The 21,131-nt window shown below is 36.4% G+C and overlaps 1 protein-coding gene across 3 annotated transcripts in view; it reads left to right on the top strand.

The window, feature by feature from the left end:
• Positions 1 to 18,527, top strand: part of LOC125226123 (proton-coupled folate transporter-like) — a 35,855-nt gene extending 17,328 nt beyond the window's left edge. For all 3 annotated transcript variants that reach the window (XM_048129998.1, XM_048129996.1, XM_048129997.1), the window contains exons 2-8: positions 3,254 to 4,478; positions 6,568 to 6,721; positions 9,091 to 9,192; positions 11,282 to 11,419; positions 12,243 to 12,326; positions 13,080 to 13,236; positions 18,278 to 18,527. In XM_048129998.1, the coding sequence (XP_047985955.1) occupies positions 3,672 to 4,478; positions 6,568 to 6,721; positions 9,091 to 9,192; positions 11,282 to 11,419; positions 12,243 to 12,326; positions 13,080 to 13,236; positions 18,278 to 18,434 (1,599 nt within the window). In that variant the 5' untranslated portion in view covers positions 3,254 to 3,671 and the 3' untranslated portion in view covers positions 18,435 to 18,527. The remainder of the gene's footprint in view (positions 1 to 3,253; positions 4,479 to 6,567; positions 6,722 to 9,090; positions 9,193 to 11,281; positions 11,420 to 12,242; positions 12,327 to 13,079; positions 13,237 to 18,277) is intronic.
• Positions 18,528 to 21,131: the final 2,604 nt, after the last annotated feature.

Below are 21,131 nucleotides of genomic sequence, written 5' to 3'. Positions count from 1 at the left end.
AAACCTAAAATTCGGCGTTTACGTACTTATCAAACATCAATTACAACGACATCGACATAGGTAACGACAAAGTCTAAGGTAAGGTGTAGAACTTTTGAAGGCGATTAGGCCATTATGGGGTGTATATGAAGATTATAATTTGATACAAAAGTGAGTTGAAAAAGCATTTTGAAACAAGTAAAAATTGTATCTAATTTTTTGGCAGGGCACGTAGCCAAATGCACAAACGATTATGATTAACATCGTTATCGTAGCTTAGCTATCTCTATCACTTTTCCGTATTGACATGACAGAGCTAGACTGAATTTCGATCGGCGTTTAGCGCATAGATTTAAAGTCCATGGTTTAGCGTCAACGATTGACATTTCAGCTAAGTCCTTGTATCAAAATTGACAAAGCTAATTTTTTTTTAAATTTATTGGGAGCATTGGCAACTTGGCCATCAGCGCAAACATACAATATTTAATACAACATACAGCAGAAGAAACAATTACAGGAATAACAATAACTTTGTTAATCATAAAAGTAATATTGCACATATTGAAATGCTTTACTTATGACTATTTAGTAACTACACAATACAATGTTTTATGAATGAAAAGAAATATTTTTGAACAATTACAAATTATTTACAAAGCGCCAATAGTGTGCATAATAAATTCATAAATTATATGGTTTATGCCTACAGCCTTCAAGTTCATTTCCCGGTTCTTTGCTTGGCTGAAAATCCCGGGAATTCCCGGTACTTTCGGTACCGATATTTCCCGGGAGCAAACCCTAATAGGGATAGGGATAGGGGTAGGGTTAGGGATAGGGATAGGGGTAATCGGTCGGCAATCGGTAATTGTAAGGGATAATGCGAGAAAGTACTTTTTACCCACCGACAATAGTGCCGAGATACGGAGCTATGTGAGTTCTGTTGTACAATATGTAGTTTCCTCTGCAGTGTATATAGAATACATACCTACTCGTACCTACTACCTACGTCGCTGTGTAACATTTGTACAACCACTGCAAGCATTTCTTTTTTAAAAACAATAGTAATATGAGTAATCGAAAAAAACGCAGACAAACGTCTGCATAGAAAGCTACGGATCCAAATGAAAATTTTATTATTCGCGGAACAAAAACACCTATAAATTGGTACTGCTCCCCTCTGCTGCCCTAAGGTTTTGAGTAGCGTAACTGCCAGAGTGCCACAGTATTAATATCAATTGAACCATCTTCCATGTTGACTGAATACCATACGGGTTTGTTCGGAAATATTGATTTCAATCATAGCTTCCGTCATCTTTCTGAAACCAAAAACTGCTTTGAGCATTATAATAATCTCAATTGTAAATAGTACAATATGATGGCCAAAAATAACTCATTACCTTATTTGATTTGTTCACTGGTTTATCTTTTTATTCAATTTTAGCTAATCTTGAATTTCACGTAATATTATAAATTAATGCAATATGTTGCATGTTGCAAATTAATGCATTATTTTATTTAAAACTGCAAATATAATTGTAAAAATTCCGTGTGATTTGTGGATTTTTGTGTAACTTGACAGAAATGCCACGTCAGAATGACTTGGCCTATGGTTTGAGGCCTACTACCGAATACCGAAGTTATCGACATGTGGACATGCGTCTCTTTTACTCTTATCAGTATAAAGTGAAAGAGGAAGAATCCCTCAGTGCGTATGTTTAGAAATTTGCAGAAGACCTATATTGACAGATTTCGATAGGTAAATTACATTTACTTATGATTTTAGTTCCATCGCGTAAACGCCAGAGGCGTAGCATGCGCCTATAGTTCTTTCTCCGTTTATTGATAAACTTAGAAAGGGATAGAAGCAGCTTCTTTGGCGTGAAGTTAGGCACAATATATTGTAAACAAACGTAAACTCACTTACTTTCTGAGTAAAGTAATACGGCTCTCACTTGGGCAGCCCATGGTAACGGTACTGGTCTGACTTAGCGTGGTTAGTTCGTGTCATGATTTACCACTTTTACTAGTACCACAGTATAATAAAATGAAAAATGAAAAAATGAAAATAGTTTATTGATACAGTGAAACTTATGATTAGACATGATATGTTACAGTATTACTTATAGTTAAACACTGCTAAATATATAAAATATAGATGTTGCCTGTAACACCTGCACAAGGCTATGCCTGAATCGCAGGATGTCACTTTTCCTGGATAATAAAGAGTACCGTCGTACAGTATGGCCACTCCCGCTCCTCGCTGAAAGTGCCGCCCACCCCCTCTCGGTTTCCTCACAGTTACCGCCTGTCAAAACGCAAACAGTCGACCTGTCACATTTCACTCATACAAACATAGCACGCGTTCACCTACACGAGCTTAGACTGTGTGCTAGGAACACGCCTCTTTCATATATTTGATCGCCAGTGTCCGAGGTGTGCTAGTATGAAACTTGTTTTCACAAACCTACCTTGTTTTCTTATAGGTATAATGTATTATATCATTAATTCTTCACACATGCATTGGTTGAACCAAAGAGGATAGAGTATTAAAGAGAGTTACTGTCAAAGTAAAATGTGTAATCACAGTGCATAGACTGCCATCTCTCGACACAGGCTTAAAACTTTTGAACCTCAGTTTTGACAATTTGGCTCATATTTATTTATTTATTTATTTAAACTTTATTGCACAAATAAAACAAAAATGTACAAATGGCGAACTTAATGCCTAATGGCATTCTCTACTAGTCAACCATCGGGCCAAACAGAGACATGTAAAAATGGTGCAAGGAGAAAGAAAAATGACAATGACAATTATCGAAAACAACTGATTAACTTCATAAAAATACTTATATAATACATAAATATAAATATATGCAAACAAAAATAAATATACTTACTTATAATTGATTTACATATTCTTAGCTTGATATGTTTTAAAATGACAAATATTAATATTAGCGCCATCTAGCCGAGCGTATCCCAAAGGTGTATCGCCATCTAACTCACCGTACCTTTTTCTGTATGGGTTTGGGGTACGTTTTTTTCTTAGACTTTATCTGTCTAGTGTCTATACGAAGTTATGTAGGTCTTTGGTTGAACTCATACAAGTCCTAATGAAATAAGTAGACTTGTTTTCTTCTTTTATTTATAGACTGTTAATTAGGTAATGAAAAAAAAAGCCTACGCGCTTTTTGTAAACAACTTTCTTACTATAAATAGAATAAGTGCACGATTAGATTAGCGTTATTCATCATCTCATTATTTTTTGTTTCAGATAATTCTATTATATGGCAATTTCGTGAACAAGGAAAATTAAAATCAAAATAACATTATAAACTAGTACCTATTAATGTGACAACAACTCTTAATGACTTGTGATACTAAACACGTGCTTCAATTATCTAATGAGATGTCTGCGATGTATTGTTAAATTAACTATTTACAAAGAGTAACAATATTATCAACGGAAAGGTACATCGCAATAAAGCACTTATGACTATCAATAGTAACTAGCTCACGAGTATTTGTAAATCAAAACTTGCTATCAAGGAAGAAGTACTATATATTATCTCCGTCTATGAGTACGAAATTGATATCGAACTGGCTAATCAGTCAATAATGTGCCGGTATACAATATAACACTCGGAAGAGTAGTGATAGATAATAAACTGTTAGTATCAAACCACAACAAAATGGTAGAAGAAAAGAAGAAATCTACAGAAAAATTAGAAGATGATCCATTACGTGAAACAGAAACTGGACAGTTTAAAGATAAAACGTTCAAAGAAAAGCTAGCATATATCAAAGACAACATAACAGTTGAACCTATGTTAGCTGGACTTATTATACCAAGCGTAATCTCAAGGTTTGCAATGGGAAATTTTAATTTAGACAAAGCTTGCAGAGTAAATAAGGCCTTCGGTGATGAAATCTGTGATGCTCTAGTAAAGAAGACCAGTAACAACTACACATATTACGAACAAGAAGTTCAGAAATTGATCTCGTCTATCGACATTTGGAGAGGACTGGTGCAAACAGCGATTCCGTGTATAATCATAATATTTTTAGGAGCGTGGAGTGACAGAACAGGAAAGCGGAAAATTTGCATCTTGCTCCCGATTCTTGGAGAAATACTGACGTCCATCAGTAACCTGATCAATGTGTACTTCTTCTACGAAATCCCTGTTGAAATTACTGTGTTGATGGAGACTATATTCCCAGCATTTACCGGCGGTTGGGTGACAATGTTTCTTGGTGTGTTCAGTTATATCAGTGATATCACTTCAGTGGAAACAAGGACTTTTCGAGTGGGTCTTGTCAACTTCTGTATGACAGCAGGCCTGCCTCTTGGGATCGGCATAAGTGGATATCTGTTAAAGAACATGGGATACTACGGCATTTTCAGTATGACATTGGTGGGGTTTATTGTGATTCTTGCATACGGATGTTTTTGCTTAAAAGAGCCAGAACAGTGGTTGCGAGACAAAGGCCTTCCTGTGGTAAGTGTGAATGCATTTATTGTCTAATACCTACTAGTCGGTGCATATACGTTAACTCTTGATTTCTATATTATAGCAGTAAGCTACCCTGCCTGCTATGCCGCGGTCCCGGGTTCGAATCCCGGTAAGGGCATTTACTTGTGTGATGAGCACAGATATTTCTTCCTGAGTCATGGATATTTTCTATGTATTTGTATTTGTATATTACTTATATACTAGCTTTTGCCCGCGGCTTCACCTATCTCCACTTTAAAAAAATCACGTTATTTTTGTTGCTCCGTTTTGTCGTGCAAGACGGACAAATAAACAGACACACACACTTTCCCATTTATAATATTAGTATGGATATATCGTTGCCTGAGTACTTGCAACACAAGCCTTCTTGAGCTTACCGTGGGACTCAGTCAATCTGTGTAAGAATGTCCTATAATAATTTATTTATTTATTTTAAGTAAATTGCATAATGTCATAGATGTCCATTTTTGTCCATCATAATTGAAGAGACATATAAAAAACAAAGATTTATATAAATAGGCTCATTAAACGGTACTTTTAACGCAAGGCTAGTAAAACTACGGCCATCTGAAGTAACGACCGGACAAAAAAGACCCACTTCTCGCACTATTTAGTGCGATAAAAAAGCATCATCTATGCTGAAATAGTACATTACGATACAAGTGCGCAAAAAAGGAAGTTCGGAACGAGTGACGATAAATTAAAACACGACCGAAGGGAGTAAATAAATAAATAATAAATAAATATTATAGGACATTCTTACACAGATTGACTGAGCCCCACGGTAAGCTCAAGAAGGCTTGTGCTGTGGGTACTCAGACAACGATATATATAATATACAAATACTTATATACATAGAAAACATCCATGACTCAGGAACAAATATCTGTGCTCATCACACAAATAAATGCCCTTACCGGGATTCGAACCCGGGACCGCGGCGCAGCAGGCAGGGTCACTACCGACTGCGCCAGACCGGTCGTCAAAGTGTTTTAAATTGTACCTTTCTAACCTCATTTATCATTTATGTAGGCTTAGATTTAATCATTTATTTATGAAATCGACTGTACATTTAAAGGACAATTTGAGAAAACAAACAATTATTTTAAATGAGGATAATAATTATAATTATCGAAAACATCTGTCTTTTACGCCTATTACTGTTACTGTGGCCTTTAACTTTTGTTTTGGTCATTGACCTAACATTGATAATTATATTTATTATTTGTAGGTATAATATTGATTTACATTTTAGATATTGTTGGGCTATTGGCGCCTTTTGACACGTTGCGTACTCGGAAACAATAAACATAAATAACTTTATATTCAAAAATTGTTGCACCGTCTTTTTTAAGTACGGTACAGCGGGGCAAATCTCGACTGGGGCCATTGCAACAAATCCATTTTTTTCCATTATTTCACTATGATGTTGAGTTCTACATGTATCCACTGAACACGCCTACCATATATGTATATAACCGGAGGAAAATCTTTTTAATAATGCAAACATTGTAAAACATGGAAAAAATTGGCCAGTTACATTTAACCCCCAGTCGAGATTTGCCCCCCAGTACCTTAGTAAAAATGTGTAGAAAAACACGAAACAAAATAAAAAAGCAACCGAAAGTAATTGATTTTGAATATACCTCCTATATTGTATCTTAATTCTAAACAAACGAGCAATAACGATCCTTGAGTATGGCTATCTTGGACATGGATGGACATACTTATACATATTATATTACATCACAATTGAAATAATTAGTCACTTTCTGAACTTACTTTGGGACTTATTTTTTGTAATTTCTAATTATCAGGTTCACACTTAGCCACTTAGCTCATTGAGCATACTGTAGTCGTCGTGTGCGTGCGTGACATGTCTCGCTGGTCGTTCGCATGTACATACACAGACTTGGAAATGATGTATTGCGCAATAGGAAGGTCCATCTACAAATGTGTGGGTTCAAGAACTTCCGACAGGCGTACTCAATACAAATAGCCCGACATGTCCGATCTCCTTTCATTATCTGTGCCAGATTTCGTTATGTTTATTATATATTAAATTTTTCCGCAGATTGAACGAAAAAAAGAAGAAAACGTCTCCTTCTTCGATATAACACACGTATCAGACACAGTGGTTGTTGCCTATCGGCAACGTGAACGCAATGGAAGGACAAAAGTACTACTCACTCTATTCTGCGTCTTCATACTTTACGGACCAAGCATGTGTGAGTTGACTTATTTTGATTTGTTAATTGTTGTTGTTGCCTAGGGCACCCCATAGGTGCATAGTCGCCGTGTGCCTGCTATACGGCCACAATTCAAAAAACCATTTTTTCGAGAAATCGCGTCTCAAAGTTTTGAGAGTATAGTTGAGGATGTTAAATAGGATCTTACTTCTTGAGTTTTAGGTCTATGAATTTGAAATTTAGCTATTTTTACTCGGAATGATATAACCCTCCATAAGATCACGCCACTTTTCGCAAAAAAAATCTTTTTTTAAAGATACAATGCCTGAAAGACAGGTATTTAGAGTTATGGCTGTATTGCAGAAACATTTTTTTATGATTTTGAGATGCGTCCAAAATTAAACGATATTATTCAATAAAGGTATCATGCAAATATATATGAAAAAACACCAAATAGTTAAAATAATTTTATTTACGAACTTTGAAAGTAACGATAGCAATAATTATGTGTAACTAGCTTGTAATCATCAACATTATATTACGTCATTACCAAATAATATTAATTATTTATTTAAAATTGAAACAAACAAAACTTTGTAGCTTACGTATCTTGATGTCACCCGGGATAGAAGCCTGAATTTCAAGAAACACCTGACCAGCCTCTCTGAGAAGCTCAAGACCCGGAACAGCATCATTCACAAGCTTATTGGAACTACCTGGAGTGCCAGCGCAGCAACATTTCGGACAACCGCGCTATCCCTAGTCTATTGCTCTGCCGAGTACTGCTCAGCGGTGTGGCCAAACAGCACCCATACTACCGCGGTAACGCCCAGCTATGCGACTCATCAGAGGCTGCCTAAAACCAACTCCCACACACTGGTTGCCGGTGCTGACTCATATTTTACCTCTAAACTTCCGCCGAGAAAAGTGCCTATTTCGTGAAATCGCCAAGATTCGAGCAGACACAAGTTTACCCATCCACCGAGACCTCGACGCGCTATAAAGGCTCTCAGACTGAAGTCTCGACTACCCCCTCAAATTGAATTCTACTAAAGTGGGTCACAAGTAAGCCCCTTAGAGGCATGGATAATGGGCTGGGTAGCCAGAGCTCTTCCTACAGAGCTGTACGAGTTCGATACTGGGGCTGAACCGTATCAGGACAGGCATCGGAAACTGCTCATCTTTTTGGTGCAGATGGGGATGGTGCGAGTCTGTGGAGTGACAGTGTGGCCACCCAGATCTGACGGTGCACCATATAGCCTTCGAGTGCCCCATAACCAAGTTTAGCGGAAAAAGGGCAGATCTTAAGACACTTTCGACAAATCATCATCCTCCTTGACTGTGTGTTATCCCGGCATTTGCCACGGCTCATGGAAGCCTGGGGTCCGCTTTGACAACTAAGACACTTTCGACAAATGCCGTTAAATATCTTAAGTCTAGTTTTTTTAATAATTTAAGTAGAGAACAACGTGTGCTGACTGCTAAAAATAATGATGACCTTAGTAATGAGACATATTGAACTGCACTTGTAAGAAAACAAAGTTGAGATTTGTTTAATCATTTTGTGTAGTAGTTTCGGCGTCGGGCTGGTAATTTTGTAATAATTAGTGTGATACTGACTGTTTGACATAATATTTAAAGGGATTTATCGCAATTATCACTCAAGTTTTTAGGACGCAACTCAAAACTTACATTTAAAACGTGTGCTATACAGCCACAACTCAAAACGGCCGTCGGTTTACATGGGAACAAACTGGCAAGTGGCCGTATTGCAGGGAATATTCTGACAATTTATGGTCAATTCCATACGGCCACTTGTGAGAAAAAGGCTCTTAAGGACCTTTTTTGCTATGGCTCTCGAAATAAGGTCGTAAATTGAACAATTTTAAATACGAATCTGCAATAATCCAGAAAATTAAAAATTTTGAGTTGTGGCCGTATAGCAGGCACACGGCGATAGGGCCTTCATAAAATCCTTCCACGCCTTTGTATATTGAGCCACCGCCTTAGCCTCATTATAAAATGGACGAAGACCTTGTGAAGCTCTGGCGGGCAAGCACGGTAGCGGCATTTAGGCCATATCACGTTACCATGCTTGCCCGCCAGATGTTTTTGGTAGAAATGGTGTCAAGAGGGCCGTAATATGACTCTATTGATAGCTCAGAAATCACATGACTATTTCCATTAGTCACCTACGTCAATTCTGAGCCATCTCTTCCCGTTCTAGAATGAATAATCTTTATTGTGTGAAATTCGTGCACATAGAGAAGAAACCGACTATCCATAAACACGTACCTAGTCTCCATTTACAAATTGAAATGCGTACAAAATATTTTAGTGAATAGGTATTAAAATTAACGTTTAATTTGTTATTTTAACACTAATGACGAATTATTTATTATTTTCAGCGGAACACTCAGTATTTTATCTGTACCTGAGAAACCAACTCAACTGGGACATGGTGAAATACGGTGTCTTCACCAGTTACTCCATCGTATTGCATTCCATCGGTTAGTATACATACATATAAGCTCACGCCTGTATTGCCAAAAAGAGTAGGGAAAACAAATGAAACTGCTTCAGTGCCACTTTTAGCGATGAAGGGATTGAAAAAGACCGATTATAATATTTAAGGCTGCTTTCAAAAAAAACGTCAAAAGAATGTAAAATTGATAGTTTTAGTCGGTGAAATACTACACTTTCCGTTATCCAATAGATTTATTTAATTCAAGTTCCAGTTAGAGCATACTATTATCTTGATTTTTATAAGACTGGATTTTTGAAAACTAACTCACTAAATTAATTATGAATTTTTCTCTAATGGACGTTTAGAAAAACGCACGTATAGAGCTGAATCAGTCGATCTTATTTGTAAAATTTGGACAATTTTGAATATTAAAACGGGTAAATTTATAATTTGTATATCCTGTACCACAATCATTTCATACTAGATTTTTATTTTAAGTTTTTGAAAAAGAGTAAACTAGCCTAAGGCGAATTCAATTTTTTTCAGAAATTACCTAAAATTAAGTGACAATTTCTTTGAAAATCTACATCACATCGAAGTAAGTTTTGTACTAAATTAATCTGCAACGTTTACTTAAATTGCTGTTACGCCTTAGTGATTATAAATTGCTATTATTGATTTTTGCCAATTTTTTGAAAACGAGCCTTCACCGGTACAATTATTACCACTTTTGGACATTTTCTCAAATTTTGTTAGACCAAGTAGAAAAAGTCCTATAATGTGATATATATTTATAAACTACTCGCAAAGCCCTTTAATTTGATACCACACACGGTATGATCGAGCGCTCGGCTGCGATTTCACTATTTTTAACATGAAAGCCCTCTTAAGTGACTGTGTTGCTAATTGCTGCCCTCTCTTCCTCCTACCCTTATCCCATATTATTTGGGGTCGGTACAACATGTCTTCCTCTTCCGTTCTCTCTGTTTCGTCATCTCAACACTCACATCTTTCTTTCTCATATCCTCTTTCACACAATGCATCCATCGTTTTTTGGGTTTACCCCTCCCTCTCCATCCATCAACATTCATCTCTAACATAACCCACAATTGACTTCTACAACACCCACGGGAGGAAAGGGAATGGTGAAATTGGTTAGTAGACAAACTGAAAGGCTTTGACAGATGTCGACTCTGTAACCATTAAAAGTATGTGTTCAGTTGCTAAAACGAATCAACGATAAAATGTACATGGCTGTCAAGTGACATAATTTAGGTACGCAATTTATCATAGATAAGTAGATAACCTATGTGCATCTGCAACATGTCAATGCGTTATCCATAACTTATTCCTTATCGCAAATTATAAACGGACCCGGTATATATTGCTTACCTATCCTAGACCCTGAAGCCGATACGAATTCAATATTATTAAAGGTCTGGTTTAGGAAATATAATCCCAGTAGGTTCAGATTATATTTCGTCGACTTTACAAAGTGGCGACGTGGTATGACTTCAGACAAGTTGTAACTCGCAGTGGCATAGCAAAATGCCAATAAAATTTTCCTCTTTCAGTGATATATAGAGAGATTTCTACTTATTTATTCCTCTATTAATTTTACAATAGGCCGACTTCGAGCGGTTGATGTGAATTCCACGTAAAGTCAATCAACGTTTTGTTCTCAATCGATTTTCGCACAACCTATATCAAAGATGGGTAAATTTGGTACCTATCCTATCAGTGCATCTAATCTGAAGCCTTGAACATATTAATATAGGATGACATGGCAAAATTGGAATATTTAGGGTTCTCAAAGGTCAACAACGCATAAGTGACTCCCCTGATGTTGCTTATGTCCATGGGCGGCGATGACTGCTTCCCATCAGGCGGCTCGTCTGCTCGTTTGCTGCCTATTTAATTAAAAAAATCAGAGATACAAAAAAAACTTTTTTTACACAATATATCATATAAATAGACGAAAAGACTTTGTGAATGCACTTATTCCAAATTCATCCATATTCAAGGTGAATTGAATCAAAAGTACCCTAAAACCTGTTTCTGCTTCTTCTTATCTTCTTCAACTGACAAAATATTATGAAGGTCATACATGAATGCTATTTTATTGTTCCCAGGTGCAATGTTTATAATAACAGTGCTAAGCAAGAAGCTCCAGGTGGAAGACTCGTTGCTCTGTACCATCTCCATTATGAGCAAGTTTGTCGGCTCCATTTGGATTGCTTTCGTGACCACTGATATCGAGATGTATCTAGGTATGTAAGCAACCTTTTTTATGATTTCTAATAAGTGCGGAAGCCTTAGGTTACAGGTCATGGACACCTCCAAAATCAGAGGGGCAAATGGTGCCGTGCAATAGTTTAAAATTGGAGTTTGTTCATATCTTGGAGATTAGAGGATGAGAGGGACTATTGCAATATCGTGGATATGCAACAAATAAATTACTATGCATATCTAGATTCAGATTCAGATTTTTTATTGATAAAATATGATATTTTACACGTAATTTTTTATAAGTAAGTATAAATACAATAATTTATACTTAAGTAAATTAGTATTAAGACATTTCACATGATAAAAATCTACATTATAAAGTTTTATTTTTACCTATTTATATGAACTTTGATTTTATCAATTTTTTGTGGTTGGGTTGGCCACTTCTCTGTTCATGAATTCGTCCATGTTATAACACACCAGTTCAATTAATAGCGATTTGAGTTTTTTATCGAACAATGAATCGTTCAATTCGATAATTTCGGCGGGAAGCGCGTTGTATAATTTAGCCCCAATGACAGCGAGACAACAGACCCCAATGAGAGCTAGACAACAGTTACTTTTATAGCTTACTAGTACGAGAAAAAAAAGTCTTTGAAGAAACGCTCGTCGCTCATTGTTATAATCTGTCTTTGCTGTAGGATTCCCATATTCACCACTAAGATGGTTAAGACTATCAACAGTGTTTTTCTCTATAATTCTGAATCGTACAGCTACATTTTGCCTATGGCATTAACCAAGGTATTGCTTGTTTGCAACTTAACTAAAAACACCATTATAAAATCCGTACTTATTCTGTTTCAGTTCCTGTCGTCGAATTTTTCAATGCAAGTACCTTCACATCGTTGCGGTCCATTATTTCGAAACTGGTCGAAAAAGATGAAACAGGTACTTACACCATATGGGAAATACGCTTTATGGAAAAGAAGGACATGCTGCGACGATCCCAAATGACTGGGATAATGACAGGCGAATGATGAATCAAAATCAAGGGTGAACAGGCATCTTCTGAATTTTCACATTATCTTACGAAGCGATAAATATTAATTTTAGGAGAAGCCCTTGGAACTAAATTGACTAAATATAAAAAAGCTGGCATAGCGAAAGCCGGTGGAGTAGCGCTCCATACATAGATATTATGTATCGTTCATTAAAGACAAGGTACTTTATTTTAGAACCAAAAGCAAGATTTGGGTGACAATACAAAGATTTGGATGACAATACTCTCTGTATTGTCACCCAAATCTTTTGCTTTTGGTTCTAAAATAAAGTACCTTGTCTTTAATGAACGATACATAATATCTGTGTATGGAGCGCTACTCGACCGGCTCTCATTAAGCCAGCTTTTATACTTATATTTAGTCAAATTAGTTCCAAGGGCTTATCCTAACATTAATATTTACCGCTTCTCAAGATAACGTTAAAATGCAGAAGATGCCTGTTCACCCTTGATTTGATTCATCATTCACCTGTCCTTATCCCAGTCATTTAGTGTCGGCGCAGCATGTCCTTTTTTTCCATACCTCTCTATCACCCCTCATCTCATCATTCACTTGTTTCCGTTCCATATTTCTTTCATTATCTAGTTCAAAACCTTTTTTATTGATCTTGCCATCGTCTGTAAAACATTTTTTTTTTCAGCGAAAGTAAACTCACTGTTCTCACTCACGGAGACATTAGCGGCACTGATGTTCCAGCCACTCTACACCTGGATCTACATGCGGACCCTGAACGTCTTCCCTGGAACAGTCTTCATCATGAGTGCTGGCTTCATCATTCCGGCTGCTATTGTGCTGATGTGAGTGTTTTGTTCCATGTTCTGGACTCAGTCATAATCTGGCATTACACTACTCTCCGTCGGCAGAATATTGTCGTGATATGGTGGACGAATTATGAAACCAAAATGTGTGCATATTGTGAGGTAAACTTGTTCTCTCTCACGGATATGGTAGCCGTGATGATGAACAGTCTTCATCATGAGATAGGTCTATAATATAGTCATGAAAAGAGTTCTTTCTCGCATTCAGACTTTGTTTAAATCGTCTATCAAGAGATGTACGAGGCCTTATGATGATGACACTGTGCCTGCACTGCACTGTTCATCCACAGTGGAACACACCCTTTGGTGGTTCAAAAAATGGCTCCCCATGGATCTTCATGTCATTTCAAAAATTTCTCATGAACAGTCTTAGCTTCGGGTTCATGACACTTGCTGTTATTTTGCTTAGAAAACGAAAAAAAAACAAAACAAAAGAAAAAGACAAAAAAGAGGGGTCTTATTTCACGATTATCTACATGCAGACTGCACCCTGAAACAATAGTTATCATATTAAGTGCAGCATCAACTGTTATATACTTAAATAAGTGTATAAATGCTTTTTCAAATTTAAAAAAGTTTATAAGAGATTTCCCTTTTGCATTTTCGAGCGAACCCTTAAGCCCGCTCCAGACTATGCGCGCGAATCACGGCGCGACGCCGCGAACGCGAGTGTGGATTCGATACGCAGAGAGTTCCACACTCGTGTTCGCGGCGTCGCGCTGTGATTGACGCATAGTCTGGAGCGAGCTTGAAAAGATTCCCCAAAATTGTCTTCATCGACACTTTTATTTTGCCTTATCTATATAGCTGCAGTTCCAGTCCTATCTTTATTCATTGTAATTATTTTATTACATCTTTACAATTACTCACAGCAAAGCATATCGTATCGTATCGTATATGCACGCATTGCACGGGCATTGTTCCAAATACCTATAAAAGTAATTAAGGTCGTTATGGTAGTGTCAGGCCTTGATCTAATCAAAACCTATATTATTATCTATGGATAAATCCAATTTATCAGTACTAAGGTATTTGATAATAGACCGTCTTAGAGACAGAAAAACAAAATCTACTCATATTACGGTCCCGCGAGATACTTTAGTAACAATACTTATTTTTTTATGAATCTCTTGACATCAGTTGTATTTTCTAGACACGGTAATATAAAAAAGACCTTTGAAACTTTGCATAGTGACTTTTGAGGTCATAATGAACAATGTTTATTATGGGATCAACGCTGAAATCGCAAAAAAAATGTATGTTTCATTGACTGTCATGGTGCCGCTCATTTCTATGGAAGAGCCAATTTTTTTTCGCGATTCAGCATTGGTCCCGTAATAAAAGTTGTTCATTATAACATTTATAACCTCCAAATTCACAATGTAAAGTTTGAACGGTCCTTTTTCTATCATCCTGTATAAATACATACCTATATTATTTAATTTTATTATACGTTATAAACTGAAATAGATACCATACACTAAAGAAAAAGCGATCAAGCCCACTGGTGGCGAAGCCGGGAATCGAATCCGTTTATTATCTGTGTCACATTTACATACATAGTTAAACTAGCTTTTGCCCGCGTCTTCGATCGCGTTAAATTCGCAAATATGCGGAATGCTCCATACAAGTCCACCCCCATTTTAGGTAAGTGGGGTGTTAGAAAGAGACAAAATGTAGCCAATGTCACTCTCCATCCCTTCAACTATCTCCACATAAAAAATCACGTCAAATCGTCGCTCCGTTTTGGAGTGAAAGACGGACAAATAAACAGACACACACACTTTCCATTTATAAAATTAGTAAGTATAAGTATGGATTGACACTATTTAGACTAATTTTCTTTTAGCAAAAGTAGTTAGTAGGACGTTATCTTGAATGAGAAGGTCAGCTTAGAATAGCTCCAACGGAAAAGGTAATAATGACTAAATTGGCTTACTAATGATGAAATTGGTCGGGAACTGCTTGACACGTTTACTGTAACAGCTTGTAGCAGCTTGTTAATAAAGTATCGATATTTACGATTGCATTCATGTAAGATCATATTAAAAGAATTATAGTAAGTTCAATTATTGTAAGTGCGGAGAAAAGGAAGTTCGAAACGAGTGGCGATAAATTTTACGGCCGAATGGGGTGTTTTAAATCGACACGAGTTACGAATTTCCTTTCCGCGCGCATATCGTAACGCCGTGGCTTGCGTGGGCGACGGTCGCGCGATGGTCGCGCGACGGCGATGTGACGCATACGAAATCAAACCTTATCGATATGGAAGTAGACGATGCGATGAGACGCGACGGCGACGGTCACGGGACCGTCGCCCACGCAAGACACGGCGTGAGACAGTACAGATGGCCCTCCAAAGTTTTGACTTGACATGAAATGAACCACTGCTCGCACTAGTGCGATAAAAAAGCACCATCTGTAGGTACTGAAAAAGTCTTAGATTAATAACACCAGATGGTGTGTCCGAAGTCCGAACGTCCTAGTGCAGCCATGCCAAGTGCGAATTTTTTTCGCACTTGTGTGATTGTATCCGAACGGCCCTCGCAGTACTCAATTTCAAGTCGTTCTAAAAACATCTCCCGAAAAAAAATTTCATTTGCGAGTAATATTGTAGTTTGTGTCGAGAATGGATGTTATAACACAACATATAATAAAAATAAACCGCCCGATATTACATTCCACGCGAAAGTATGTGATATTTTTACGAAATTGTAAATACTAAAATTGCAATTTTTATTGTCCGCCATTTCTTACAAATGTTGCCAGTCCAATGATTTTCTTTTCCGCCAAATGATTTTTAAAATATAAGTTACAGGAATTTTAGGTTCTTTGTATGTATATTTAAAGAAATACATTTTAAAATGAAAAAATATTTTCCTAAGTTTTCTCAAAGACATAAATTTTGTTGTTTTATCGAAATTCTAATTCTTGCTAAGAATTATAGCATAATGTTTTTTCATTTTAGATTTCCGACTAATCTGCTTCTGTCTGTGCAACGTACGAATGTCATGGTACTCGTATTTCAGTCAGTCTCAGTATAATAAATGCTGAAATTGACTGAACTATCATGAGAAATACAAACGTTTCCGGAAAAATACGAAGGAAAAGCTTTTCACACTACTAAAACTTTCGATATTTCACAGTTTTATTTCATGTGTAAATATTGCGCTGATAATCAATGTTAATAAATTAAAAGTAAATGTGTTTACACATGAATTCCTGTACCTACGTGGGAGCTAGAAAAGAATAATTCTTTCTCGCTCCCACTTACAGGATAGTAATTGCATAACTTTGGTGCAGCAGGGTCCTCGTACGGTCATGTGTTAGCACTATAATAACGCTCCCAATTTGTAGATGTTAAAAACAAATCAATATCATAAGTAGAACAGTTCTTAAGATATTTAGAAATGTGACAGACAGACAGACGGACAGAGTCGCAGCATATCAAAAGGGTTTCTGATGTACCCGGTAACTTCAGATACTTAATAGGTAACCAAACAGAAATTTATTTGTATAGGCACACAATATGTTCATTAAAATAAATTCATTTCAACCATTACTTACAACATATCCATAGAACACACACAAAAACTTATTAAGTAGTAATTAATTAATATAACCAAGTAACAAGTAACTTTGTAAAAATCCCAACTTCGAGCGAAATCATTTTTCTCTGGCAACATTTTTATATGCATGTGAGCGTGGGGTGAGCGTAAAACAGGAGCGTTCCACGCACACATCGATCGGGTTTTGGCTTCATTGTTGGCCGATGAGTTGTATGGAAACTACTATTCTATGTGTAATATTTCTATGGAAAAAGTATATTCCAGGTTAAATATTAATGCAATAGTTTCTATAAATATCCGTACCCGCTGAAATTCCGAAAAAATCAAATTAAGTCAAAGGTACAACAGCGGGTAGCCAAACTAAACATATCGATCTAAATAAATTATATATGGCAAATGGCAAAGTCACCCATGTGGTGACGGGTTAAAAATTTCACCACCCCCTTTCTTCCCGTGGGTGTCGTAGAAGTCGACTGTGGAAATGGGTTAAATTGTGGTGTAGGCGAGAGGCTGGCAACCGGTCACTGCAATGTCACAATTTGGATTTCTTTCAACCCTTTTTGCCAAGAGTGACACTGAAACTTACTAGTCATGTGCTCTGCCTACCTACGCCTTTATGTGATACAGGCGAGATTATATGTATGTATGTGATGGCAAAGTCGACGAAACATTTAGACAGGAAGCTAATTAGGCGGTTAAATTATTCAACTATCATACACACGAAACACGAAGGCAATATGATACCTAATCATGTTATCTAGTCGCTTGTAAAAAAGAACGTAAAACAATAAAAACAAAATCGTAATTAGAGCAAGGAAATAATATTATCTACATAATTATTTATTTCATACGAAGAAATGATTTATTGTCTCTTTGTTCGTATTAAAATATTTTAAGGTTAATCTGGGCGGCTATTTTATTATATCACGTCTTTAGATAAAAAAAACTCTTATAAATACAAAAAAAAATCGAAACCCTGGCACCTGCGATGTGCTTGCGAACATTAGACCCACCTCTTAAGACTGAGCTACGCCCAGCCGATGCGCGGTCGGCGAAATTAACGACCATGTTTTGCGTTTACTAACGCGAAAGAAAAATGTATGAAAACACGAAAATTCACGTTCCGGGATCTAAGGCTAATCCGGGATCTAAATCGATTTTTCACCTCCGAAAACCCCCACAACAAATTTCAGCGAAATCGTTAGAGCGGTTTCCGAGATCGTCGGTATATATATATATATATATATATATAAATATAATATTTATATATATATATATATAAATAAATATACAAGAATTGCTCGTTTAAAGGTCTAAGATAATAATAATTGAAGGCAGAAATAGACTTCAAAGTTTGAGAACAACGCAAGATCACGTTTTCTTTTAACGTAATAATTTGCGAAGGTTTTCTGCCTACGGGAAACTTTAACAATGTTCGTTTTCATTTTCAGAATGTTCTACATTAAGATAAAAATGGAATCTAGGAGTGCAAGAAAAATCGCTTTTGAAGCACAAGAAAAACGAGACGCAGAGGAGAAAAAAGCGGAGCCTCTGGACTTTCTGAGACCCAACATAGAACCTATTGAAAATACAGAAATTATAAAATAACTATTTTAGTTTAACTCGCGCAGTTTCAAAGTGATTTTGCACAATATTGTGTGTTTCTTGAGTGGTGATTCTTAATAAATTTAGTTAATAAAGTACTTGCATGAAAATGTAACGTAACTGACATTTTACTTGACGCTGTATTTTTAAAAATTAATCAGATCAAAAAAAAGTTTTCGAGACTCCAATGTCAAAGTGTCTAGAATTTTAATTTCGGACATCATTTTAATAATATATATCAACACACTTTACGATTTACGAGTCTGTAAGCAATGATTTGTTACCAAAAAATTAACTACAATTCTATACACTGCATAAAAATGTAGTAAACATCGTAGTATGTATGTCCACTCTGATGCCAATTTTTTTTCTATAGAAGACTACTTCAGTTGAAATCAGTATTATAGGTACCTATAATATTGTGCTATAAATATTATTTACCAATTTTTGAAATAGTAGGTATTTCTGAACGAAAGCCAATAATAGATAATTTCCACATAAAGTTAATTACATTCGCTGATTACCAATTCTCCCAACAATGCCGAATAACTGACAGTGGTCTTCACCGCAGTGATATTGACGCTTGACATTGACAATTCTGTTATGGGGTTATGGGGGCCTATTTTGATATGGGGTTTATAAGAAACATTGTTACTTCAGCGTCAATATTTCGTCACTACTTTGAAAAAATCTCGTATCTCACGCTGCTCCTCAAAGTTAAAACGCAGTAAGTCTATATGCGTTCCATACATACTTACTACAATTTTCTTTTCATTGGCAGACGAAGATACAAGTTTTTTTAAAAGTAGTGACGATTTCCTTGTTGAAGTGACAATGAACGGCGGAGTGTCACTATTGTGTCCAAATTCACAATTTTCAGGCCAATTATTTGGCGAAGTGAACATCGACTTCTATACGTATACGTATCATGAGCTTTTTAACAGTTTTATATGTAACGTCTCGACGGCGCAAACGTCACACAAAATTTTATGTATTTTTTCTAAAAGTGACCATTTGGAGGTGCCGGTTACTTTTTGTATGTTACGTCACAGTTGCGTTTTCAAACAAAAAACCTGCTTGGGCTTTCTTTTGCTTGAAAACATAACATTATAAATCTTAATTCAACCTGGGGCCTATTTCTCGAAGATAAATTACAATTTACATGGTCAATGGACTTCCGCTTGTAACTTTCACTTTGAGAAATAGGTCCCTGGATGTAACGACTTTATGATTGCCTTCAATTATTTTGAAGACTGAAATTAAAAGTATTTAAAAGTAGATAATTGTTGGATTTTTTATTAGTTTATAAGATCAATAGGTATGTATACAGTGTGTTTGGTTAGCGGACGTCGGAGTTTTTAAGGACGTAAACTACAATCAATTTTATCGATAAATTACCAGCGAATTTTTTTGTGTCAACGGTAATTAAATGGCGGCAATTTCAAAATTACAAAGAGCTGAGCACGGGTGCACGTGGTATTTCTGGAATTATCTGTCTGTTATCGGTCCTATTGTTACAAAAAAAATTTCATTAGAGAGCTCATTAAATAAATAACGTTCGAACTCACGACCTCCGGAACGAAAGTCGCACGTACTTACCGCTAAGCTACCAGCGCTTTACATTGTGATAAGTTGGCAGTAAATTCATTGTGACTACAAATTTCACATTGACTATATCCATTATCTTTGCTTCTAAAGTAACTATTTTTGAGAATATCAGCCCCTTATCGCCCACTCCTCTGTTCTGGTACGCCACTTATCCTTATCGTGAGCTAGGATGTCGATGATTTTCCGGATGTCGTCGACCCAACGAGCCAACGGATGCCAAGTACCCCAGTAACGTGTGGCTGCAATGTTGAAACAGGTAAAGCCATGGTCAATATCAACACAGATGCAACTAAAAAGAGGTACACGCTGAAGTAACATTGGAATAGTAATGCTGCAGTCCGCATCCCAACGTCAATTCTGCAATTTGTAGTATTTATTTCTTACTCAAAATTAGATTTTTTGATTACATTCTATTTCATTTCTGTGAACAGGCCTTTTGGACGAGCTAGCATCGTAGGTCATTTCTTCGCCTAGGCTAGTCTATGACCATGAGTAAGCTCATTTGTAATGTGTACTTAATAAAAAAAATATTAGCTCTCATTTAATTTTTATGTTTGTGATGAGAATATCTACTAGCTTTTCCCATTATCTTGATAATTAATAGTGTGGTAAAAACTTCATTACTTTTTTTTATTAAGATATACATCACTAATCGCGACACAAATTCCTATCTCTATCGTGATTCAAGTTAATTTAGATAACTTGAAACACGATAGTACTTTCATCATAGTTTTTGACTATGACCAACCAAATACTAAACATTGTTTAAATCATTTGAAGTACACATAGAACTAAAATATAATTTATCTATGTACATCTTAGGATTGGCATTGTCGCCAGGATGCTTGCTTCCCCGTGGCATAACCAGGCTCTGTGGTTATGCATAAAAATGACCTGCTCCAAGGTCATCAGACACATAGACAAGTTTATTGACAACCTCCTTCACAAACTGCAAGCCTCATTACCGTGGTCCAAAGGTTTCAAATGAAAGTACCGCAAATACTAAACTTAGTTGTTTGAAAAATGCATATTTGCCGCACTTGCTAAGCCGGTTGTTTTCCGTAGCGATCTCCGGATTATGGGCGAAGCGCT

Source organism: Leguminivora glycinivorella, chromosome 5 (assembly GCF_023078275.1).
Source record: "Leguminivora glycinivorella isolate SPB_JAAS2020 chromosome 5, LegGlyc_1.1, whole genome shotgun sequence".
In the NCBI taxonomy this organism is placed as follows: Eukaryota; Metazoa; Arthropoda; class Insecta; order Lepidoptera; family Tortricidae; genus Leguminivora; species Leguminivora glycinivorella.
Note: the sequence above shows the minus strand (reverse complement) of the source record. Positions and strands in the feature narration are given on the sequence as shown.